This window comes from Nycticebus coucang, chromosome 15 (assembly GCF_027406575.1).
Source record: "Nycticebus coucang isolate mNycCou1 chromosome 15, mNycCou1.pri, whole genome shotgun sequence".
Taxonomy (NCBI): Eukaryota; Metazoa; Chordata; class Mammalia; order Primates; family Lorisidae; genus Nycticebus; species Nycticebus coucang.
The window spans coordinates 33,177,134-33,203,271 of NC_069794.1; the positions used below are offsets into that span (position 1 = coordinate 33,177,134).

Consider the following 26,138-nt stretch of genomic DNA (forward strand, 5'->3'; position numbering starts at 1 on the left):
GGGAGAATTCTTTCCTTATTAAGGAGAAAAGATATACTGTTTTGTTAAAGTACAGTATACAGTGAACTCAAAGTCTGTGTAACTAGAAAATGAAGTGACTCAGGGAACTTTGGGTTTAGAGCAAAGAAAATGACACAAAAAGAACCAGTTGTTTGTATGGGGAAATTTCATAGTAAACAAACATTGACTTCAAATGGCCACTTTTGACTTTCAAATTGCAGAAAAATTCTGAATTTCTGAATTATTTTTAATATTATCCTCTTTATTTAACTATATGATACTCAAAAAAAGAATCAAAATTTTATGGAGATAAATTTAATAATTGCTTGTGTAACAGGATTTCTTGAATGAGCATGATTACTTAATCCCTATTTCAAAAAGTCACTCAGCTTTCTTTCTTTTGTACAAAGATATCAATACATATAGTCTTAAATTTAACTATAACTTTATCAAAGTATGTTTAAACATGAGCAGATTTTGTAAAACTTTCATGTGTAGAGTAAATGTTGTTTCTAACCATAGCTTGTTTTAGACTTTCATTTCAAGAAACATTTCTTCTTTTTCACTCTGAGGCATAGTTAGGAATCCAGTCTTTCCAGGCTTTGTAACATATTGAAAATACTTCAAGCCCATTTGGCTTCAAACTCTTTTCCTGGAGTTTGTTCTTACATCTTACCTTACAAGTGTCCTTACAGTTTTTCGTATTGCTCTTTATGAGTGCTTCCAGTTGAGGTGGTATTCTGATTTTCATTTCTTTATTTCAGATTAGTATGAGGATACAGAAGATTAGATTGCATTGTTTGTGTTTGTTAGGTAAAGTCCAAGTTAGAGTTGAGCCCTTAACCTAGGGGGTATGCCATATACTCTAATTATGCCCATTAGGTGAGAGCTTACCATAGCACTTCCCCCCCAAACCAAATTTAATTGTGTTTTTCTCTAATGTGGGCATGTAGTTGTCTGTCTACTGGTTTCATATTAGTATTGAATACATTGGATGTTCACTTTTCCTTTCTTGTGATACTTTAGTTAGGAGGATGTTCTCCAAGTCCCTTCAGGTAGGTATTCTGATTTTCTACTCCTTTATCCTTCTACTGAACTAGTCATCATAGGTTTTAGTACTGGGCTAGGAGACATTTCCTCCATTGGCAGATTTAATTCACTTTGAATTAACTGTTCCATTCAGAAACTGCCACTTTTCTATTTCATCTCTTGAAGAAGAGAAGTGTATCGCCCTCCTAATTGATTTTTTCAGTAATAACCTGCAGACTGTGTGTTATATGAGATTTAAGTAGCATAAGAATTTGCAGCATGTGGCACCTTTTGGGGTTTATAGATTTGTTCAAAGTGAAGGATACTTAAAACTAATTAAGAATTTAGTAGATGGTTTTATGACACATACAAGGCTGTCTCTCTGTCGTCTGTTAGTCTCTCTTGAACCCACTGCATTCAAGCTTTTAGTCCCTGTTCACAAGAACTGCTGTTTGAGTCTGTGCTTTTTGTGTTGTAAAATTCTCAATTCTAAGATCTCATTTTACTTAAATATCAACGGTTTCTGACACAAAAGATCTGTCTTCCTAGAAATACATGCATTTACCTGCTGGGTATTTTCTGCCTCACTGATACTTACTCATTCCTAGTTTCCTCTCTGCATCCTCATCAATTCTGCATTCCCAGGAATGTCCCAAACCTTTGGCCTCTTCTAGGCATCACTCGTAAGTGGTGTTATCCAGTCGTGGACTATCACCCAACATCTGTATGCTTATGTAACTACTGAGTTTATCAGTACTTAATATAGTATGTACTTAATTGTTCATTTTCTCTTTTTTACCTGAAATAAGATTCATGAGAACAGCTTTTGTTCTTTTGCTTTTGTTCATCATTGTATCTCCAATGCCTAGAATATTGTCTGACACATAATACATATGCCTAGAATATTGTCTGACACGTAATACATACTCCATATCCTACATCGAACGACTTCTTAATTTATGAGTCATTCATCTTAATCTTGGCCATAATAGTGAAACAAAAACAGTATTTTCATTATTTTAAAGAGAGTGTGTGTCGTATCTATTTTTTTATTTCAATTATAGTAAGACAATTATCTCCTTATTGCCTAAATTTATTTCAGCTCAACTGATTAGTTTTACTTTGATTGCTATGAATTAAAATTTCAAGTACAAGAATTTGTTCAGATTGAGATGGCGATGTTTTTAGCATATTGCTGTTAAAAGACTACACTTTCAAGATCCTGTTAATTGTTTGAGAAAAGATAAATTACTTAATGTTAAGTACTTCATTTTCTGCATGGTAAATTGTGGATTTTAACATTTTCTAGTGACTTGTAAATTTTATTTGCTTTGTTTGTGTTGTGAGACTATAAATAAACAATATCAGAAATAGGATCTATAGAACAAACAAACACTGGGGTTAGCATTAACTTTTTCACGGAAGATGGGCTCAGACAAGTAGCCAAACATAAATGTCAACTTGAGTCCATTCTGAAATATGTCTGGAAAATGACAATAATGGTTCCATTCAGAAAACCAGATAACCAAAAAAAAAATCCAGAAAAAAAGAAAAAGCCCAAGTGATGTTAGGTTAAACTGTAAGTAACATTTATCTTTACCATAAAAAAATACTTAGAAATCTTTATTTATAAGTAATTGAGCACCAAATTAAAGAAAAACTGAGCTGAAGAAAAATTTACATAAAAAGAAATGCTCAAATTTGATTTAATCAGAGCCATGAGCCTTGTTTTTAATTTAACACATTTGGAAATATATATGTAACATATATTACTAATCTAAATTAGTTAATTTGAACTTTGTTTACAGTTTTAAAGAAGTACAAACTTGTTGAAAAATTTAGCAGAATATAAACTATTTCAAATAACAGTTTATAGTTGCATACCACTTGAAATGCTTTGTTTTTGCTTGTGTTCTCTGCTAAATTTTTTTTTTTCCATTGAATCTGTGCTGCTTCTTTGCCAATGTTTTCCACTGTAGAATCTCCATCTCGCAACCTTGCTTCTCGTGAGCGCATTTACAAAAATTATGGTGTAGCTGGGCCTGCCTCTGCTCTTTCATCTCTGTCTCACAAACTGAAGGGTGGGTATACATGCATTCATGGATGGGTCATTTTTATTGAACATAGGAAGTGTCAATAAAGAAGTTTTAGTTCACCTCAGTCATTTCCATCCCATTCCATTTTTTAAATTGAAGTTTATCATATTATTTAAATTTTCATGTTTGGGTTAATTTGTGATGTTCCTGTTCAATATACTATAGATTTTCTAATTATTATGCATGTTTATAGGTTAAATATTACTCTAATTTTAAACCTTTATGAGGTCTTAAAAAAATAAAATAGGTATATAGAAAGAAAGAAATGCTTAATTGGTGGAATTTTAAAAATCACTATTATTAGAAAAAGATTTGTATAAGGCAGAAAGCACATTGTTATCTATAAGAATATGATAACTATGTGACAATTTAGTCTTACAATTTATGTAATGTAAAAATCAGTTACGCTATTTTAACTTTTTATAAGAAACACTTTGATAATTAAAGTTTTTTTTAGTTTAACTTAGTTACTGGGACTCACATATAAACCTACCTGCCCTGCCCTGGCATGAATCTTCCTTATAGTATTTTCTTAAGAACTTAGTGTTTTCAACTTAGAAATGTTTAAACTATTGACGGTTGACAAAATTTCAGATATTTCAAAAATATGCTTTTTGTCTCTTAAAATACTGTAAAATACACATTTTTGTCTTAAGGTAATATTTAAACTTTTAAAGTCTCATATTTTAAGAAAATTTTATCAAAAAGAAATTTTGCAGCAATGGCTAATAATATTGCATACATTTTTCAAGTAATTACTATAGAAATGGGTATAAAAATTTTATATTTCTCCTTTGTATAACTGACAGAATAAAATAAATATGTAAATAGAAATTATAAAGTATAGTAAATAGTATTACATAAACTGAACTATGTAATATGTAAGATAGAATATTTTGTTAGTATCATGTAATGATTCATACTACATATTATGACATTTATACTACAGTATTTGTGGTATATTATAGTATGGTATCATATAACCTGTTAATTTATTATATTGGTATGCAAAAAATCATTTGGGGTCATTTAGTGAATAAATACTTAGCATTTACATACTTAATGTATATTTAACATTTAATTTGTTTTAATGCAGTAAATTTCTGTCTTGTATTATTTATTTAGGATTACTTTGGTTAGAAAAATTTTTGCCTCATAATCTTTAAACTTACATATGATAAACATAATCATTAAATTACAAGATAATATGAAAATATTATGTATGATCTAAAGATAATTTTAAGTATTTATATTTGTTGATATTTTGAGTATCCACAAGATGGCAGTTTTTAGTACATATTTATTACATGCTACAAAACATTTGAAACCCAGCTCAAGGAGATAAACATAAATTAGGCTATGGACTTAAAAGTAACATAGTCTTTTTAAAAAATAATATGAAGTATATTTCAGAAAAGTAAATATTTTTAGGAGGATTTAATTATGATTTGAAAAGCATATCTCAGAAAGAAATACTTCTGCCATTATTTATGCACTTGAATTCCAGCAGATAATGATCTGTCACCACTTCCAGGTCTTAAAATATTCACCACTACTAGAGGTAGAGAAATAAGGCGCACAGATGCCTCTGCTTTCTAACACTGTCTGTACAGCAAACATTTTGCTCACATATGACAAGTAGTGTTCCTGATATTTGATATAATCTATTGTTCAGCAAACCACAGAGGATATTCCTTTTATGAGGAAATACCTACTCTCGTGAGTGTATGTGCACTTAGGATTAGATAAAGCATTAGAAAAATGTTTTCACCATTTCTTTGCATGAAGCACATGTGCAGGTCAGCTGTTAGGATATATTTCAGACAGGTAATGGAAAACTTTTGTCAGGAACCCTGCCCATTATGTTATAAATCCTAAAACAAGTCCTTTTTTATAAATTACAAAGAAAACCTCTTTGATTTTTTGGAGAGAAGGGTACCAAATGTAAAAGAGTCACTACCTTTCTGTCTAGATTCCTGATTATGTATGGTTCACTTTATATAATAAATGTTTTGACGAACTCTCAGATTAATAAAATCTAATGCTCTGAACATCACATACTCAAAATTAATAACCAAGACTCGGCTTAGAATTAATGTTTAATTCTAACAAATACAATTGATTATGAGATTTCATCTATGTTATTACGTAGATCAATAAGATAAAATAGACAGTAATTTCTTAAACTACTCCTGAACAATCTGAGAGTACCTATTTATCAAGAACACATCTGTTGATCTGTGTCTCCCAACACACCAACAATATTGAGAATTCTGTATTGTGATTTTTTTCTACACTTTTTCCCCAAATTTTGCCCGGTCTCATACCTCATTTATAAAAAGGAGCACATGTATGACAAAGGAAATTTGTGATAGAATAATAAAGTATTGTGAAAATAATTATTTTTGCTCTTTGGATGAATAAAAGCAATTATATGTTTTAAGCATTGACATGTTTAAAATACATTTGTTCATCATTGTGTCCTAAATAGGCTACTTGTCATACTTTCTTATTTCCCACATAATAACTTGCAAACATCTAGACCAGCGGTCCTCAACCTGTCTGTCGCAAGCCCTTTGGGGGTCGAATGAACCTTTTACAGGGGCCACCCAAAACCATCACATATACTCCGTACAACTACAGGTATATGAAAATAATTTTATGGTTGGGGTCACTACCACATGAGGAACTGTATTAAAGGGTCATGGTATTAGGAAGGTTGAGAACCACTGATCTAGACCTAAACACAACAGTGACTGCTGTTCTTCTCTGCCCTGTGGCCGTAAGAGTGATAATTGTAAAAGGTAGTCTCTTAAAGAACCTGAAAGTTGGGAAGAGCAGGAAAAAAAATTCAGAAAATAGGGATTGATTACACATTCAACGAATAGTTATTGAGCACCTACTGTATTCTAAGACCCACGCTAGACGCTCTACATCAGTGAAGAGTAACAAGACAAACCAGCTCTTGAAGACTTTCTATGAGAAGGACAGATTCTACAGCATGACTGTCCTGACCACCGATAGATGAGGAGAGTATGACCTGACATGCCTACACACAGCGCAAGCCAAAAAACATCTTCGTACATCACCCAAATTTGTTGACATCCCTTTTTCTCTTAAAAGAAAAACCTGCAGTTCTAACCAATTAACAAATCTGTTTCAATATCCTAGGAATCCTTTTTTAAATAAATACAAATACTTATAGCAAGTTTATGAATTTTAGTTTTTTATACTTCTTGAATCCCTTCTGTCAGATTGCTTTTCTCCTAACAGCTAACTAACATCACTTGCAGTTGGCATTTTCCTTTTGAGGAGGAAAGATGAAGTTTGTCCTGTACTGTGGACAAAGGCAGACTGGCTCGAGTGTCTCAGAGAAAAGCATAAAGTAGTAGGAAAGAGACACTGACTGAAGGCCGGATGGCAGAAACAAATGGTATCCGTGCAGAAGTATTGACTTCTTTGCCTTAGAATGAGCAGATTATTCTTTGCATCTTCTCCTCACTCCTTGTTTCAAAGGCTTGTAATTCAGACTTGTACTACTCATTCTGAGGATCCCGCCATTTCCCTGTTTCCAAGGGGACACAAGCTCTGAGTTGTAACTCACTAAGATTGTGAACTTTTGGAATACAACCTGTTTCTAATTAACAGCCTGAATTACATGTAACTTAATAATAGTTTTAGGACATTCATATGTTAATTATTCTAATACAGTCACTAAAAAAGAGTTTCCTAAGTAGCTCTTTATTAGCCTAATTGTATTTATTAATACACTTGAAAATGATAGATGTATCTATGTATAGATTCCATTTTCTAATTCAAAAAAAACCTCTACCATTACACTAGGATGTGAGGTTTTAGTCTACTTGAAATTTAGCCTACTTCATATTTAAAATACATGTTTTCATAATTTCTTTTTCAAAATCAGTTATATTTTTTCTCTTTCTAGTCCCTCACTGAATTTAAATTATTATTGTATTAGAGGTGAGGTTCAGAGATCAGTGATAATTTATACTAGTACCTACGTATTATTTGTTTAGTCTGTTTTACAGCCATGAAATAATATTAATGGTGATAGTTGTATAATCATGAAGTCAAAATATTGTGGAAAATATTTGCCCTTCTTTCCTATATTATTCCAGTATTATTGTGTACCAAAAAACTATAAATTTTGTAGTTGTCCTTTGTTTTGTTTATGTCTTGGTAACTGTGTTTTTTATGTCACTGTTTACTGGTAAATTGTCAGTTATAATTTTATTAACAAGTTTCACTATGAAATGGATCATACAGGTGACCGAGGAAATGTCTTGACATCTTCTAGACCAGCCTGTACATCAGGAAAATCAGAGCTGTCATCTAAACACAGCAGATCACTTAAACCTGATGGACGTATGAGCCGGACTACTGCTGACCAAAAGAAGTCAAGGGGTACAGACAGTTTATCTGCCAGTGAATCCCTGATGTTAAAATCTGATGCTGCAAAGTTGAGATCAGATTCCCATAGTAGGTCATTGTCCCCCAACCATAACACCTTGCAGACGCTGAAATCTGAGGGGAGGATATCTTCTAGCTTTAGAGCCGAATCCCCAGGACCAGGTTCTCGGTCATCATCTCCTAAGCCAAAGACTCTCCCCTCCAATAGGTCTAGCCCAGCAGGCACTAGTTCTCCACGCTCCTCCTCACCACATGATAAAAATCTACCTCAAAAAAGCACTGCTCCTGTTAAGACAAAACTTGATCCTCCTCGGGAACGTTCCAAATCAGACTCATACACACTTGATCCAGATACCCTCCGTAAGAAGAAAATGCCCCTCACAGAACCGTTAAGGGGGCGATCGACATCACCAAAACCAAAATCAGTACCAAAGGATTCTAAAGATTCTCCTGGATCTGAAAACAGAGCTCCTTCTCCCCATGTGGTACAGGAAAACCTTCATAGTGAGGTGGTTGAAGTGTGCACCTCAAGTACCTTAAAAACAAATAGTCTAACAGACAGTACCTGTGATGAAAGTAGTGAGTTTAAGAGTGTGGATGAGGGTTCCAATAAAGTTCATTTCAGCATCGGAAAAGCACCACTGAAAGATGAACAGGAAATGAGAGCATCCCCCAAAATAAGTCGCAAATGTGCTAATAGGCACACCAGGCCCAAAAAAGAAAAGTCTAGTTTTCTTTTCAAAGGAGATGGATCCAAATCTTTAGAGTCAGCCAAGCAAGCCATGTCTCCTTCTGTGGCTGAGTGTGCCAGAGCAGTCTTTGCCTCCTTCCTGTGGCATGAGGGCATAGTACATGATGCAATGGCTTGTTCTTCTTTCTTGAAATTCAATCCTGAACTTTCCAAAGAACATGCTCCGATAAGGAGTAGTTTAAATAGCCAGCAGCCTACAGAGGAAAAAGAAACCAAGTTAAAAAATAGACACTCGTTGGAAATATCATCTGCACTGAATATGTTTAATATTGCACCTCATGGACCAGATATATCTAAGATGGGTAGCATCAATAAAAATAAGGTGTTGTCCATGCTTAAGGAACCGCCTCTGCATGAAAAGTGTGAGGATGGGAAAACCGAAGCCACTTTTGAAATGTCCATGCATCACACAATGAAGTCTAAATCTCCTCTTCCCTTAACTTTACAACATTTAGTGGCTTTTTGGGAAGACATCTCTTTGGCTACAATCAAAGCTGCTTCTCAGAATATGATCTTTCCAAGTCCTGGTTCCTGTGCTGTCCTTAAAAAGAAAGAATGTGAGAAAGAGAATAAGAAGGCCAAAAAGGAAAAAAAGAAAAAAGAAAAGGCAGAAGTTAGACCCAGGGGTAATTTGTTTGGAGAGATGGCCCAGCTGGCAGTGGGAGGACCAGAGAAAGACACCATCTGTGAGCTGTGTGGAGAGTCACATCCATACCCAGTGACCTATCACATGAGACAAGCTCACCCAGGTAAATGATAACTATTGGACATATATGTACTTTTTTCTTTAATGAACTCGGTCACTTCTAACTTGAGCTGTTCTGTGAATTACATAAGGTGTAGAGAAGACTGTTGCCTAGAATTTATAGTATCTTACAGTGTTATTTTACAGTACATTATCAATGTAGGTGTTGTAAACACAAGTAAAGTAATTCTAACGGTGTGATGGTCAGGCAATTTTGTACTATTTTATTTTAACATAGCACATTTTGAAATATTGTTTTTTTTTTTAAATATTCTATGTGTTACCCATAAAGGGTGCCATTAAGGTATCTTAACACAGTAGAAATAATGGCATGTTCATATACACAGGACAGATGCCAGTTGATATTCAGTCTCCTATAATTTTAGTATTTTCCTGCTCAGAACTGCAAATTAAATTAGATGATGCTGATTTCTTATGACATTTTCCTATGAAAATATATCAATTGTTTTATAGAAGACTGCATTTTAGGTAAATGGAAGGATTTCTGTAACATCAGCTATTATTTCAAAATTCACGTAACATGAGTAGGATTAATTTTTTTTCTTTTCCAATATATCATATCTCAAATGTTTCATAAATATGTCATTTCTGAAAATGTATCCTTATAGAATATTTTATGCTTGTTTTGTGTGATTTCATTGAATTTTTACATTTATCTAATTATACCCATGTCCTCTATTTCTTTTAATCTGCCTGTATAAAAATAAAGTGTCTCTAATATTTGGAGCATCATCATAAAAAAAAAAATATATTTAGAACATCATTTCAAAGCTGTACCTGTGTTGAAAGTAGTGAGTTTAAGAGTGTGGACGAGGGATTGCTTTTTAGTCAAGCAAGCTATTCTGATATAGTTAATAACCTGGAGGAAAAAAATCAGATTCTTGCATTGGTATTTTGCTTACTTTGAGAAGCTAACTCTGTCGTTAATGTATCAGATGTAAGATCAAACTATTAAGGACACTTGAAGTGTTACATGTTTATTTTTGCTGTTGTTTCAAGGTTGTGGCCGATATGCTGGTGGACAAGGTTACAATAGCATTGGGCATTTTTGTGGAGGATGGGCTGGTAATTGTGGTGATGGTGGCATAGGAGGAAGCACTTGGTATCTGGTGTGTGATCGCTGTAGAGAAAAATACCTCCGTGAAAAACAGGCCGCTGCAAGGGAGAAGGTATTTTTTACACCATCTGGACTACACTGTGAATGTTGTGATATGGATATACCTTATAAAAATCTCTTTATGATTGTGTTTTTATATCAGATATTTCCACATGGTTGATAGTAAATAACTGTTTTTATAACAGAAATAATATGCAAATTTAACATTTGTACCGGGTCAGCTGTTTTTTATTTAAAAAATTAATCATTTGGGGGGATAACACAGACAACCTGTTACATATGCCTTATTGAAAAATTGTCATGTTAATTCTTTATTATTAATTACTATTCTATACATGTACATATCTTTTCCCCTTTACCTTCTCTCTCTTTATTCTTCTCTCCTCTCTCTTTTTCTCAGTCTCTAATTATATTGGACACCTTATGGAAACTCAAGACTGTTCACATTAGTGGCACACCTAACTAAAAAATTTCACTGAACACACACATGCAGAGATTATTTTCTCCTTTTTAAAAAGCATTGCATTTAGATTTAAGTAGTTAACATGTTAAATTTTTCCAGGGAAAGAAAAGAAATAGGGTTTGTGTTTCATATAAAACAGATTCAGTCAGCTTAAGATGAACACGAAGTGAATGTTATTTTTGAACATCTCTCATTATTTTAAAATCATTTTGCAAGTATTTAGTAACTTATTATTAAGAACTCAGAATACTAAGCTTAAGAAATTAAGGATTTTTTATAAGTAGGAAAAGATTACTTTAATTTTTTCTTTCCAGGTCAAACAATCTAGGAGAAAACCAATGCAGGTCAAGACCCCTCGTGCCTTGCCCACCATGGAAGCTCACCAGGTGATTAAAGCCAATGCACTCTTCCTGCTGTCCCTAAGCAGTGCCGCAGAACCCAGCATTCTCTGTTACCATCCTGCAAAACCATTCCAGTCCCAGCTGCCCAGCGTGAAAGAGGGCATTTCTGAGGATCTTCCTGTGAAAATGCCTTGTCTCTACCTGCAGACATTAGCTAGGTAATAAAATCTATTATTGTTTTCATCACCTTTGGATTAACTGCTATTGTTGGTTACTATCATAGGGTAGTTCGGTATTTGTGCTGAATATCTGCATGACATTAAATACTAACTACAATAAAGAAATCTCTAGGATTATCTTCTGAGTTGATTGACCAACATTTGACTGGTAAGGTACGTGTTTTTTGGAAGTAGGTATTTTTTAAAAACTATGAAAATATTTTATCAATCCATATTAATTATTATTACCAAATATATCTTAGAAAGTTAGACTAGCTATCTCTTACTCTTTGGTAGGGTGGCTACAGTCTATTAATAGTGTGAAATGTTAAAATGGATAGAAAGGGATATTTCCTGTAGCAGTCTTTTTTTTTTTAATTATTTACTCTGTTAGTATTTAAATGAGTACAGTTGGGTACCAGCTTTTTGCTAGGCCCTGAACACACCAAGATGCGTTTAATAAAATTCTGGTTTCCACATACTTAACACTCTGCTGTGATGTCAGGTGAATGAAACACTTAAATGTACGTGAGGAGCAGTCTGATAGAAGTATGTGTATAGAGCCTTACTATTACAGCAGAAAGTATCACGAAGACCTGAATCTTCCTGAAGGGGCTGACTCTTTAGTAGTGTGTTAATGAATAAACAAAAGTCAACCAGGCAGGTGACAGGAGGAAAGCAATTTCTGGCTGAGTAATTCAAGTGATTGAAGATACAACTGAAATCTGATTACACATGTGAGGAATCACAGGTTTGGTAAAGCCCTTGCTACTGGGGGAAAATGTGAGATGTTGCTCAAAGTGGTTACCTGGTAATATGGGCTCTGTGGCCCATGCCAAACTTCTGTTTTATCTCATGGGCAAAGGAAACAGTGGGAGAGTTTTAAATAGGGAAATACGTATGGAATACGAAAGCTGGACTAAGTGCATTATTAAAGATGGAGAGAAGCCCGTTTATAGTTTTCTTTTTCCCTATATTGAACCTGGATGGTGCAGCGTATATTTTCACACGTTATTTACTAAGACTCCAAAACAGCCTTTCATGAGCCAAATTTAGATTTTTTTCATCAGCTGACAAATGAAGATTTCCAGATAATTGCCTGCTGCCATGGCCTGTCAACCAACAGCTCCATTTTAGAAACTGTCCTCTTTGTACAGCAGAGTTGTGTGGTTTTTTTTAATTTTGTACTTACTAATGTAGTAAAATGAATAAGAAACAAAAATGAAAATGTGAGACTAAGTACATTTGAGACTGAGGTGGAAATCAGCAGGATGCCAAATACACTAATCTTTAGCCTCAGTCAGACTATTCAGTGGCCTTAGATTAGCAACTTTTTGTTCCAGTTTGAAAAAGAATGAATCAAATGATAAAACATGTAAAAAATGCTAATATAGCCATAATTATAAAGTTTATTTTTAGCTCTCTGAGGAATGGATACTCCTTTAACCTATGAAATATTTCATAGATCTGTTTTTCAATATTTTCCCCATATACTCATGTATTTTCTACCCCAAAAAGTGACTGCCTATATTTAATAGTCTGTGCAAGAGCTGATGTGAGCCTAAACCAAGGCAGTGATGGTGGGGAATGAGAAGAGACAATGGTGGTGAGAGAGAACCTCCTAACATGGATTTGAGTCCTGGCCATGGTTGAGCACTAAGCCTACTACAACCTTGGAGATATGTTAGTGTAAGCATCTGGATGATTGGCAGGATCATTTACCAAAATGCTGGCAGATGAAAAAGTTCTCAAAAGGGGTGGGGGGAATGAGTTCAATTTTGGATTTGAAATGAAATGTTTGTGGTACCTGGAGTATCTATATATGGAATTATCAAACTTTTATTCTTGCTTACTTATATCTATGATTACTTTAATACTTTACTCTTAATTAATAGATTTACATGTGCTGCATTTCCTGTTAAAAAGGAGATTCAAAATGGAGAGCATCTGTATTATCATCTTCCTTTAAGTTATTGGGTTTGATTTAATGCAGGCATCATCATGAAAATTTTGTGGGTTATCAAGATGACAACCTATTTCAGGATGAAATGAGATACCTGCGTTCAACATCTGTACCTGCCCCATACATATCAGTAACTCCTGATGCAAGTCCTAATGTATTTGAAGAACCAGAGAGCAATATGAAGTCTATGCCACCAAGGTATTTTAGTTCTCTCTTTTCTGTTGAATAGCCGGTGTTCGGTGGAAGGAAGACCTTGAAATAGAAAAGAGTGCTCTAGAAGTTCTTTGAAACTCCCCTTCATCTCAGGAAGGACTTTGAGTCAGCTCTGTTAACTGTTAAAGAGCAGAAAGAAAAAGTGTACATGTATGAATGAGATAAGATCCTTGATGAGAGTTGAAGAGAAAAGATCAACTAGTGAAGTAACAATAGATTACTTCATTTAATGCTGTAGTATATGGGAGTAGGAAAAGGTTACTTTAAGTTTTCATGGGAGAAGTGGTGCTGAAAATCTTAAATTTCTTGGATTATTGTTTACAAGGCCTTCTCAGTTAGATGTGGTAGTATCAGAGTAATGAATTTCTTGAAAACTAAGTGTAATTATGTTAATATAATGTACAAGAAAATACTATTGATACTTTTTGAGAGGAATAATTACCTGATAAAAAGCAAACAGTCTCACAGTATCAGTTGAGAAGCTGATAAATTTAACCAAATATGTCAGCTAGGGTAGGTAGAATTGGATTATGTTGAGAATGATTATGAAAAGGAAGATATTTTGTAGGGAAACAATCAGTGTGACTTGTTGACTAACCAGATAATGAAAAAAATAAGTTTAAGATGACATCGAGATTTCAGGCCTGAATAACTGAACATGATACCGTTGGAAGACATTGGCAGTGTGAAAAGAGAATGAGCTTACTAGATATGCCACTGAGTTAACACCATATAGTTTTAATCATAAACTCTTAACAGTATGGTATATACTATAACAAGCTTAATAAAACTTAAATTTCAAATGAGTAGTTTTTTCATTAAGATATATGCAAATTTCACCTCCTACTGTGTACATTACTTATCAGAATTTTTTAAAGATGCTTTCAACGCTTTCTCCATAGAGTGTAGTACAGCCTTTTACATCCTTAAAAGTGGTGAAGTGTCTCTAAAGGAGATAGACTTTAAAGAGCGTTAGAAGCCATTTTGAGACAAGTCTAAGTGTGATTCATCAGGTTTTTACTAGCCTTCAGGATCAAAATAAGGTAGAATGAACGAAGCTATTCCAGAGAATTTCTCATCGCAAGTACCCAATGGATTTTTTAAAAACAATAAAAATCAAGGAAAAACATTTACCAGCCCCAATGACACAAGTTGTCATAAATTTTCAAAAGTGCAGGCCATATAGATAAACAGAAGATTCTGATGTATTTCTGCATCACCCCAAAAATCATATCAAGAAATTAAATACTTTACTGTTTAGAGAACGGTAGATTAGCCAAGTGAATGGAAACCCCGGGAAAAGTCAAGGTAGAATCCTCTAGAGTAGAATCTCTACGTAGCAGCACTAGAGTCACTCAGGAATTGGAAATCTTCTGCAACATCCTGTTTGCCGCAGCTGCACGCTGAAGCAGAGCAGTAGTCTGAGGTCCCAGGGATACTGCCACAGAAAGTAGAAATACACACAGCCAGGCGGAGTGGTCCCTGGTAGAGAGCAGTAAATAAAATCTCCAAACGCGTCAAATATGGCAGGAAATCCACCCATACTTCATCAGAACGAACAGAAGAGCTAAACAGAACTTTCCATTTTAAGCATTAGCAAAATGAAAATAGTGTGTCATGCAAAAATCAGATAAAAAACTCAATATGGAAGAAGACTTGCCTCAAGAAAAAGATAATTTCCACAAGTACTCTGTAGTCCTGAAAAATTTGATAATGATATAAATTTAATAAAATGAAAGCTGAAATATGACACTGAGATAAAAAGCAGAATGTAGTAAGAGGATACATTACAGAGCTAAGAGGACAGGCTGAAGACCAAGTCTACACCACTATGAAGCTAGTAAATTAATTAGAAATGTTTTGAGCAGTTAGTTGAATTATTGATGTACAGAAAAGATTTTAAATAATCACAACGAGTAAAGAAAAAAGGACAGAGATTATAGCAATTAGAGCAAAGGTAACAGGTATAGAAACAGGGCAATCCAATCTAAGAACAACTGGTATCTTGGAGAAAAATCAACAAATATAATTAAAAGTTTATCTAAAGCTATATTATTAAAAATTCTTAAGTATTGAATTTTTAGATTAAAAAGAAAACTTTTGCAACAGGTGACTTAAAGAAATGTCTTCAGTTATTGAAACTCAAAGAAAAAAATAAATTTTCAGTGATCTGAGGAAAGAAAAACAAGTCATTTAGCAAAAAGTTGGGAATTGAAGTTTCTGTATGGCAACTCTGAATGAAAGAAGTAAATGAAATATTTCCAAAGCTCCAAAAGAAAGAAAATAAACCAAATGATTAATGAAAAGCATGTTTAGAAAATGATAGAGTATGGGGTGGCACCTATAGCTCAGTGGGTAGGGCGCCGGCCACATGCACCAAGGCTGGTGGGTTCAAACCCAGCCCCGGCCTGCTAAAAACAAAAGAATAGCCAGGTGTTGTGGCGGGTGCCTGTAGTCCCAGCTTCTCAGGAGGCTGAGGCAGAAGAATCGCTTAAAGCCCAAGAGTTAGAGGTTGCCAGGGCACTCTGCTGAGGACAACAAAGTGACACTCTGTCTCAATAAAAAAAGAAAGAAAGAAAGAAAGAAAATGATAAGAGTATGTAGTGAAATATTAATATAATGGTACCAGAGCACATTAAGTGTAATGTTAACAAAATCCTAAAGTTACGAAACTATGACCCAAGTATTTTATATTCAGTTAGGTTGAAACTTTCTTTTATTTATTTATTTATTTGCAGTTGGCAGGAGCCGGGTTCGAACCTGCCACCCTCAGTAGATGGGGCTGGCACCCTACCCACTGAGCCACAGGCGCCACCCCTAAAGCTTTCTTAAGCTATAATAATTCAAGGAACATGACCATCATTGAGCTATTAGAAAAACATCTCGGGTGGCGCCTATGGCTCAAGGAGTAGGGTGCCGGTCCCATATGCCATAGGTGGCGGGTTCAAATCCAGCCCTGGCCAAAACCACAAAAAAAAAAAAAAGAAAGAAAGAAAAACATCTCAATAAACTCTAGCTGTTAAAAAGATAATAAATCTATTAAATCCCTGGTTCTCAACTAGGGGTGATTTTTGCCTCCCTGCTAACATTTGCCAGTGTTTGAAAACATTTGTGTTTTTCATTAGCTGGGCTAGTTCACTGGCATCCTAGTGAGTGAAGGGCAAGGTGTTTCTAAACATCCTACGGTACATAAGATAGCCCCTGCAGTAAGGAATTATCCATTACACCAAAGGGAAGCTTAAATTAATGATGGTCATATTTGCTTCCTTCTTTGGGTTTTCTTGTATTGCATGAATTTCTTCAAAACTGTTAATATTTTTATAAGAATAGTTTTTGTTTTTCTTTTTTTTGGAAATGGAGGCTCAAGCTGTTGCCCTGGATAGAGTGCCATGGAGTCAGAGCTCACAGCAACCTCCAACTCTTGGGCTCAAGCGATCCTCTTGCCTCAATTTTTCTATTTTTAGTAGAGACGAGGACTCATTTTTGCTCAGGCTGGTCTTGACCTCATAACCTCAAGCAATCCACTCGCCTCAGCCTCCCAGAGTGCTAGGATTATAGGAGTAAGCCACCGCACCTGACCAGAATAATTTATTTTTTGTGGTAACTCCATGTGTAGAGTGAAATAAAGTTAATGTATTCTTATACTCCGGCACAGGGGTATCCAACCAGAGGCCCACAGGCTGCATATGGATTATTTGAGGACTGTTTTGTTCATCTGTGATTCTAGACACCCCAAAAATAATGCACAGATCTACCTTTCATTAGGGGTTTTTATATTTAATGGGTGGCCCAAGATGACTCTTCTTCCAGTGTGTGCCAGGGAAAAAAAGAAGTTGGACACCTTTCTCTAGCCCAGTGGTTCTCAACCTTCCTAGTGCCGCGACCCTTTAATACAGTTCCTCATGTTGTGGTGACCCCCAACCATAAAATTATTTCCATTGCTACTTCATAATTGTAGTTTTGCTACTGTTATGAAGCATAATATAAATAACTGATATGCAGGATGGTATCATATGACCCCTGTGAAAGGGGTGTTGACCCACAGGTTGAGAACCACTGCTCTAGACTCAAACAGCCCAAACAGACATTTACCCCAGTCTGTTGCATACAGCATGTATAGTCCATGCAAACAAGCATGTACGTAAGCCGAGAAAGGTGTTAAGTAAAGAAAATAACTCAGGCAGTGAGCCATTTACTAGAAAATGTATAAGCTTACCGAGAGGCATAGGAGTTCAAGCCTGATTTGAAGGATGGAAAAATATTCTAGAACCCCAGGTGAGCAAAAAATATCCCAATTTGGAATGAGATAACAGAAAAAACTCTAGAAAAGAATAGTTTGTAAGTTTTTCTTAGAGAAATGAGAAAGGGAAGGTATTTCTGTTACTTATGAACTGTCTCAAAGGAAATTGCATACTCATTCTACTAACTTTTAAGTATCTTTTAATGTGCTGTAGTAAATAAAAAGGTGTTAATTTACTTCAGCCTACATGAAAATCACTGAGTTCTTGTATAAAATGTAAGCATAGCACTGATGCCTCAAATCAATTTGTCACCTCTCATTGTACTTTGATATGGCCATGCTCTAAAAAAGGGCTTTGGCAACACTTTACAGGAATGAGAAAATATGATATAACACTAAAGTACCAAAAGAAAAATAAACCAAGTTTCACTTTGTATTTTATTAGGTTTCTACATATATATATATATCCATTTTCTTTCTTTTTGGTATACTTATCTTAAAGACACTATTTGTTTTTTTCAGAATACCATGTCATATGAGTTCTACCCCAGTGTGTTTGATTCTAAAAGGAGCTTGTTATATTTGATGCCTTTTCTTCTTTTTCATCTAAAACGCAAAGTAGATTTAAGAAAACCAAGTTTTAGTTTTGAAATCAATTAAAATGTTAACTGCGTTTGAAATGATCAAGTTACGATTTAAAGAAATTGTCAAGTTGGCTTTGAGTTTGTCCACATGAAATATAGATTCACATATTTGCCTGCACCATAAGATACATATAGTTAACATTTTATTCACTTTCTCTTCTGAGTTTTTATCTCTTGTCTCATTCTATCTGAAGTTTGGAAACCAGTCCCATAACTGATACTGACCTGGCAAAGAGAACTGTCTTCCAAAGATCATACTCAGTTGTTGCTTCTGAATATGATAAGCAACACTCCATTTTACCTGCACGAGTTAAGGCTATTCCTAGAAGAAGAGTTAACAGTGGAGACACTGGTAAGTATAAAGATAAAAAAGATTGAATAATTTGATTATTGAAAATAAAAAAGCAGCCATGTGCACTGGTTCATGCCTGCAATCCTAGTACTTTGGAAGGCCAAGGTGGTAGGAGCACTTGAGGCCAGGAGTTTTAGACCAACTTGAGTGACCCTGTCGAAATTAGCCAGGTGTGGTGGCGCGTACGCATAATCCCAACTGTTTGGAAGCTGAGGCAGGAAGATCACTTGAGGCTAGGGATTGAGGTATTGCAGTGAGCTATGATGACAACTGTACTCTAGCCCAGGCAACCAAAAAGAAAAAGAATGGTTTCACTTGTAGATTTTTAAAATTTAGTTTTGAAAGGGAAAGGACTGGAATAATTCCTAATTTGTGATAGATATTCCTTCTGTGTGACAGCTATCCATGTGCCTCTCAGCTTAAATAATTTTGTGTCTCATTTGAAGAGACATCCATCCAAAGATCAGTGATTATTCGAGAATAAATTGCCCTTTACAATCTTACTTATTAGATATCTAAACCAAATATTGATACCATTATCTCTTCCACTAAACTTCAGTGGACCAGCAGTTCCAGTGACTATACATCACCCTCTTTTCACCCTCTGAAGAACCTTGTAACTATTATAATCATCACTCTGAGTAAATAATAAAAAGCTGGATATATGAGTAGCTCTTAATCATTAAAAATGGTATAGAATCTAGACAAATTGGTGTCAACAGCCCCTGATTTGAAGCTTTTGGATTCTACCTCAAGAATAATGAAAGAAACCCAAGAAAAAAAGGGTAATACATGTCTGATAATAATTTATCTTATTAACATGAAGATTTGGCCTAAAGATTATAGGCAGATGGCTTATGTTATTATTGAAGATCTTGAAGAAAAATATTGAGCATCCCTAAGCAATTTATAGATTCATTCAATAAATATTTTTGAGCTTTTATTAAGACACCTTTGTTATAAAACAGTCTTTTAGAAAATGATGAAGGTGAAATGTAGTTTCTACTGAGGGAGAATATAAATCACTTAACGTTTCAGGATTTTAGAAGGCATGAACTTGGGATTTAGCCCTGGATTCAAAACTCCCCTCTGCAACTTAATGGCTGTATAACTTTAGGAGGGTAAGATATTTCTGAGTCCTAATTTGTTCCTTAGTAAAGGATAAAATCATTATAGTTTGCATTGTATGCAAAACCAAAAAAAGTCTCTAAAGCAAATAAGCCAGATGCTATTTTCATTATTATGTTAAATGTTTATGCCTGTGAAAATAATTTTCTTTTCTTTTCTTTTTTAATAGAAGTTGGTTCCTCCCTATTGAGACATCCATCTCCGGAGCTTTCTCGGCTAATCTCAGCCCATAGCTCCCTTTCTAAAGGAGAACGAAATTTCCAATGGCCAGTTTTAGCTTTTGTCATACAGCATCATGATCTAGAAGGTCTTGAAATAGCAATGAAACAGGCCTTAAGGAAATCTGCTTGTCGAGTTTTTGCTATGGAGGTATGAATATATTAATGGAGTTACTAGTCATTGATCATACAAATCACGTGATGATTCGATTTAATGATGCCACTTTTTTACCAACAGAAATTAAGTATGTCAAATTAATAAACATTAGCCATCCAAAAGTATTATGTACACATGAAAATTAAACTAGTTCATTAATATAAATAGATTTACAATTTCATATTTAAGCACTGTAAAGAAAATTATGCATTGCCTTATAATTTAAAAGCTTTTTGTAATCAGAAAGTAATTTTATTAAATGAAATGAGGGAATAATCATGCCAAGAGAGGAGAAGTAGGGTTCTGAGTTATAAATGTACCAGTAATAACCTCTCTGGGCCTCCATTCTCTGGAAAAATAAGGCTGTTGTATATCACAGGCCTGTTTGTAGTCAATCTTTATGCTTTAACCAGAATCTGATAAATAACCTGCCGCTTCGTTGTTTGGAATGATATAAATATATTTAAGAAAATGGTTGCTTATGTAGAGCTTGAGAAACACTCTGTGTTCATCACAAATGCAAGTTAGAAAAAAATGTGCTTGAATAAATTAGTATTAAGAATTTTCAACGTAAAAGTGGCTTGAAAAAGTATATTGGTATTATAGTTTATAAATATTACTTTTCCTCTCATTTTTATTTTTTAATAAGATCAAGATTATTAGCTATCTCAAGTTCAGTGTGCTTTCAGTGAAATGAAGGTCAGATTTCTAGTATCTTTCCTTGACACTCAGAGCCCATGGAGGTACTTCATTTCTAAGAAAAGCTCTGCATTGCCTTTTTATCTTGGACTCACTCATTTACCCATTGTTTATTCAGGCTTTCAACTGGCTTCTGTGTAATGTCATCCAAACCACTTCTCTTCATGATATTCTGTGGCATTTTGTGGCATCATTAACTCCTGCTCCAGTGGAACCAGAAGAAGAAGAGGATGAAGAAAACAAGACAAACAAAGAAAATTTAGAACAAGTGAGAAACTGGGTAGTAAACCTTCAGATAGTACAATAGTTTGCATGAAATCATTTACAGATTATCGGTCAAGAAGAACATTTTAATACTATATACATGGCATTGACTATACCTAGTGAAAGTTTCATCTCCAGCAAAGATGCTGACAGTTACATCTGATTTCTTATTAAATACCATTGCCAAAAGCAATCAACTAAAAGATGCATACTATTACGGTGCCATATATGACATCAACAGAGCGACATTTTCAACATTGCAATAAGATACTGGTACTGCATGGTAAAAATGATACTATTTAAGGCATGAAATTTCAAAAATATTTGGCTAGACAGGACCTGATGTTTATTTGAGGCGGCCTATATAATGGGAAAAGCATTAAACTAGAACACTGCAAGCCTGAGTGCCAGCTGCATTTCTGCCTCACTGTAGTTGTATGACTTGTGAGCTTCAATTTCCTAACTGTAAAGTGGAAGTAATCTAGGCGGCTTTAAACTTAACTCCCAAGCAGTCTAAAATTATATGAATGGCATTTCATGATTAATTAATAAGTTAATTTATGATTAATTTCCAAAATATTCAAAATGATGGGTAAAATGAGGTGTAACTTTTACCTAATTGGCAAATATGCTAGACAAAATGGAAAAGAGGCAATATTTGAATAGTTAATACTTAAGAATTTCTCAAGAAGTGATTACAGATAACTGTCCATTGAGTCAAGAAGGCCAATGAACCTTAAGCGGGCAAAATAAAGAAAAATCATGCTGGGCAACTCATAGTGAGTTAGCTGAACACAGAAATTAAGAGAAGATCTTTTAAGCAGCCACAGGGGAGAAGAAAAATACCTTTCAAAGGTGGGCCAATCAGAATAATAGCTTCATTTTCAGTAGCAAAGTTTTAACTTAGAAGACTACATTTTTTTTAAAAGTCATTGTGGCGGGCACCTGTATCCCAGCTACTTGGGAGGCTGAGGCAAGAGTATTGCTCGAGCTCAAGTGTTGGAAGTTGCTATGAGCTGTGACACCACGGCACCACAAGACTGTCTCAAAAATAATAAATAAATAAAAGAAACATTATCTATTGATGTTTTCTGTGTACTAAGAAAATAACTGTAAACCCTGTGAAGAGTATTTGATAATAGTGACAAAACAAACACAGTTTTGGAGTAATAAATGAGGTGCCTACAAATAGAATGTCTCCAAAGAAAATTCTAATGCACTTTAGTTATAACAAATGATCTTAGGTGAAAGATCTAAGAAGTTTGAAGCAATGAAGAGAATAGAAAGTGTAAATATGTGAGTATGTCTTTAAAAAATTGCATACAAAGTAATACTATATCATAGTGATAATTTTCTAAAACTGTGTCCTAAAATACAGCAATAGCATATATGTCAGCACTGATGGGCGTCAGTGCTCTAGAGGTGGACAAAGGTTAACAAAGGTTAGCTTTAGATTAGGTTAAATTAAATATGTGTAACTACACAAAGAAAAGAAATGGGCTGTGATTTCCAAACAAAAGAAAAATAACTTTTTAAAAGACCAAAAAAAGAGAGAGAAAATAAAATGGAAAAAATGGTACAAATAAAAGTACAAAATAACATGTTAGAATTAAATCCCGATAAAAACATGGAGGACTAAGACTTTCATTTAAGAGACAACAACTTTTGGAATAGGTTGAAAAAAGTAAAATGCTACATGGTGTTCATAAGCATCACATCTAAAACATGCGTATATAAGCAATTTGAAGTAAAAATGTCCAGAAAAGATATACTGGCCGATACCAATGTAAAGTTGGGATAGCTATTTCTAAAATCGTAAAAATAGACTTTAAAACAGAATTATTGCTAAGGATAAAGAGCTTATCTACAAAATGATAAAAAATGAAGTCTAGCTATGTATGTACCTGATAACATAACCTTAAAAATATAAGTAACAACTGACAGACTGCAAGGAAAAATAGAACACTCTACAAGCAGAGTGTGAACTTGTCTCGCACCTGTACCAAGTTCTTGCATAACCACCCCCAAAATTCCCTAAAATGAAACAGTTGTTTATTTTCTCACCATCTGTGCATTAGCAATTTAGGCAAGGCTCCAATGAGAGGAATGGCTCATTTCTGTTGCAGATACAGTGTTCTTCAAGTGGTTCCCTGAGTCCTTATCCTCTAGGAGGCTGTTTGTTCACATGAAAACAACATCCACGAAAGTGAGCACAGAAGCTGCAAAGCCAAGAGGCCTCAGCTAAACCCACACTATGCCTCTATCACCTGCTGTTAGCCAGTGCAGATCACAAGGCTGGCCAAATTCAGGGACTGGAGAAATAAGCTCTACCTCTTGATGGAAGAGCTACAAAGAGTTTGTGGCCATTTTGTGCAGAGTTCTACAGCAGTCTTCTCAGTACTGGATAGATCCAGCAAACAAAAAGCATCAGAAAGGAGACAGATTTGAATGTCTGACAATCTTGACGTCATGTGACATATAAAACATTGCATCCAACTGTGCACATTCTTTTCAAACACACAGAGCATCTATGAAAATTGACCACTTGTGGAGACATAAAGCAAGTTTATAACTCTTCACTTAATTGGTTTCCTTCTTACCATGACCTTTGTCTTTATTGCTAATGTGTTAGAAATAGGTAACAAAATGATAACAAGAAAAATATATTCATATGGAAATTAAGAGAAATATTCACAAATAAATTACATCAAAAAAGCATCAGAATTTAATATTTTCAGTTGAGTGATAAAAACAATACTACATCTCAAAACTTGTTCATAACATCTCTGTTATGAAACTTCATAATCAGAATTCTGATTATGACCATGATGAAACACTACCTAGTAATTCTCATAGCAAGCAACAAAAAGCTAAACAAAATATGTAAAAGAATTTGCAGACTTTGGGCAGCAACCAATAGTGAACACGTTATTTTTTTATACAAAAATGCACACACAAAACATCTCCATATGTACCTACGTGTATCGTATATATATATATATATATATATATTCACATACATGTGAATGCATACTTAGACATAACATGTGCATACATATATAGGATTACCCTATTAAAAGATGCATTAGTACTTTATAATTGACACATGTATACATGTGTGTGCATTTGCTTGCTGATTTTAACTGTGAGTAACCTTGCTGCTTTTTTCCCTAAAAGTAACATAGGCATAATTAATAAAGTATTAAATAATACTATTGGGTAGTGATCCCCAAACATTCTGGCACCAGGGATGAGTTTCATAAAAGATGATTTTCACCTGTTGTGGAGGGCAGTTGAGAGGTCAGGAATTAGATTCTCATAAGGAGCATGCAATCTAGATTGCTTACATGTACAATTTACAGGAGGGTTCGCGCTTCTATGAGACTCTAATGTCACTGCTGATCTAACAGGAGGAAGAGTTCAGGCGGCGATGCTGGTGATGGGGAATGGTTATAAATACATGTACAGACAAAGCTTCATTTGATTGCTCAGCACTCAACTCCTGCTGTGCAGCCTGGTTCCTAACCGGCCACAGACCAGTACCAGTCTGCAGCCCAGGGCTTGGGGACTACATACAGGTTTTGAGTATGTGTAGTATTTTTTGTGAGGGAACTTACTTTCAGCACACAAGCTAATCAACTTACTTTCAATTTCTGTCTTAGGAGAAAGATACAAGAGTATGTGAACATCCACTCTCAGACATAGTGATTGCAGGTGAAGCTGCTCATCCTTTGCCGCACACATTCCATCGCCTACTTCAGACCATCTCTGATCTTATGATGTCTCTCCCCAGTGGCAGTTCATTACAACAAATGGCCCTAAGGTAATTGTGTAATAGACATGTTCTAGGTATATTGAAGAAGAGATTTTATGGAGTATTCAAAGTATGTGTTGAAAAAAAATCTCTTCAGTAAGATGCATAGAATTCCTACATCCTATAAATCAGTGGTTCTCAACCTTCCTGATGCTGCAATATATTTCATTGTTAAAAAGGGGTTGCCACCAACAGGTTGAGAACCACTGGTGTAAATGGTGCCACCCTCCTTACTATTATAATTTAGAATTATCCCTCCTCTTACTTTATACCTGTTCCCTCCTGTAAAGTGTGGATGATATACTTCTCAGTGCCCTAAGTTATCACTCTCTGTGATAATCTTTCTGACTTTTCGCACTCTCCTACCTCAAATCATTTAAACATGCTAAAAAGAAAGAGGGAAATTAAAATCTTTAAACCAAAACAAAAATGAAATTTGACTTGAAAAGGTCTCAAGAGAAATGGAGCCTAGTTGCATTTACATTATGAACCTTGTTATTGGATCCTCATGATGGACTACAGTTAGAAATAAATGCTGTACTGGATTTATGTAAGAAGTAAGTTGATGGTAAGAAGTAAGTTGATGGAATGTTTGGATAAGACCAGTGGAAGGGAGATTTTCTGGTCCTCCTCACAAGAGTTTTGAAGCGCTGCCCCGCTGAATTACTATAGAATTAAGACTAATAAATGGGAAAGGCTTTTATAAGTGGTGTAACACTTATCCACTCAACAAATTCATTGCCACTTTTGCTTCTGTAGCCTCGGTCTTCCTGTGTCTAATTTTTCTGTATTTGAAATGAGTGAACTTTGCTCAGAACTTACCTTGTTCCCCCCCAAATTACCTTTATTTCTCAAAGGAAAAGCAATGATTATATTCCCTGAATTTTTGAATTTTTAATTTTTTCCTAGAGCATTAATATTTCTTGAGATGTTGCTACCAAGGACTTTTCCAGGAGTTCCTTAGATATTCCTGAAAAATAATTACTTCATATATTGCTTACATGTTGCCTTTTTAGATGCTGGAGTCTCAAATTCAAGCAATCCGATCACCAGTTTCTCCATCAGAGCAACGTCTTTCACCACATTAACAACATTTTGTCAAAATCAGATGATGGCGATAGTGAAGAGAGCTTTAGCATCAGTATACAATCTGGCTTTGAAGCTATGAGTCAGGTCAGTCATTTAACTGTTATTTTCCTGGTTATCATGTTAATTAATAGTCAACAGTATATTA

The 26,138-nt window shown here is 34.7% G+C and overlaps 1 protein-coding gene across 16 annotated transcripts in view; it reads left to right on the forward strand.

Annotated features, from left to right (window-relative positions):
* The window catches only part of MYCBP2 (MYC binding protein 2), a 309,994-nt gene that overhangs the window by 244,494 nt on the left and 39,362 nt on the right, over positions 1-26,138 (forward strand). For all 16 annotated transcript variants that reach the window (XM_053563137.1, XM_053563138.1, XM_053563143.1 and 13 more), the window contains 9 exons: positions 7,413-9,056; positions 10,073-10,242; positions 10,968-11,212; positions 13,206-13,373; positions 18,467-18,624; positions 19,922-20,121; positions 20,945-21,094; positions 24,753-24,913; positions 25,921-26,077. In XM_053563137.1, coding sequence (XP_053419112.1) covers positions 7,413-9,056; positions 10,073-10,242; positions 10,968-11,212; positions 13,206-13,373; positions 18,467-18,624; positions 19,922-20,121; positions 20,945-21,094; positions 24,753-24,913; positions 25,921-26,077 — 3,053 coding nt within the window. The remainder of the gene's footprint in view (positions 1-7,412; positions 9,057-10,072; positions 10,243-10,967; positions 11,213-13,205; positions 13,374-18,466; positions 18,625-19,921; positions 20,122-20,944; positions 21,095-24,752; positions 24,914-25,920; positions 26,078-26,138) is intronic.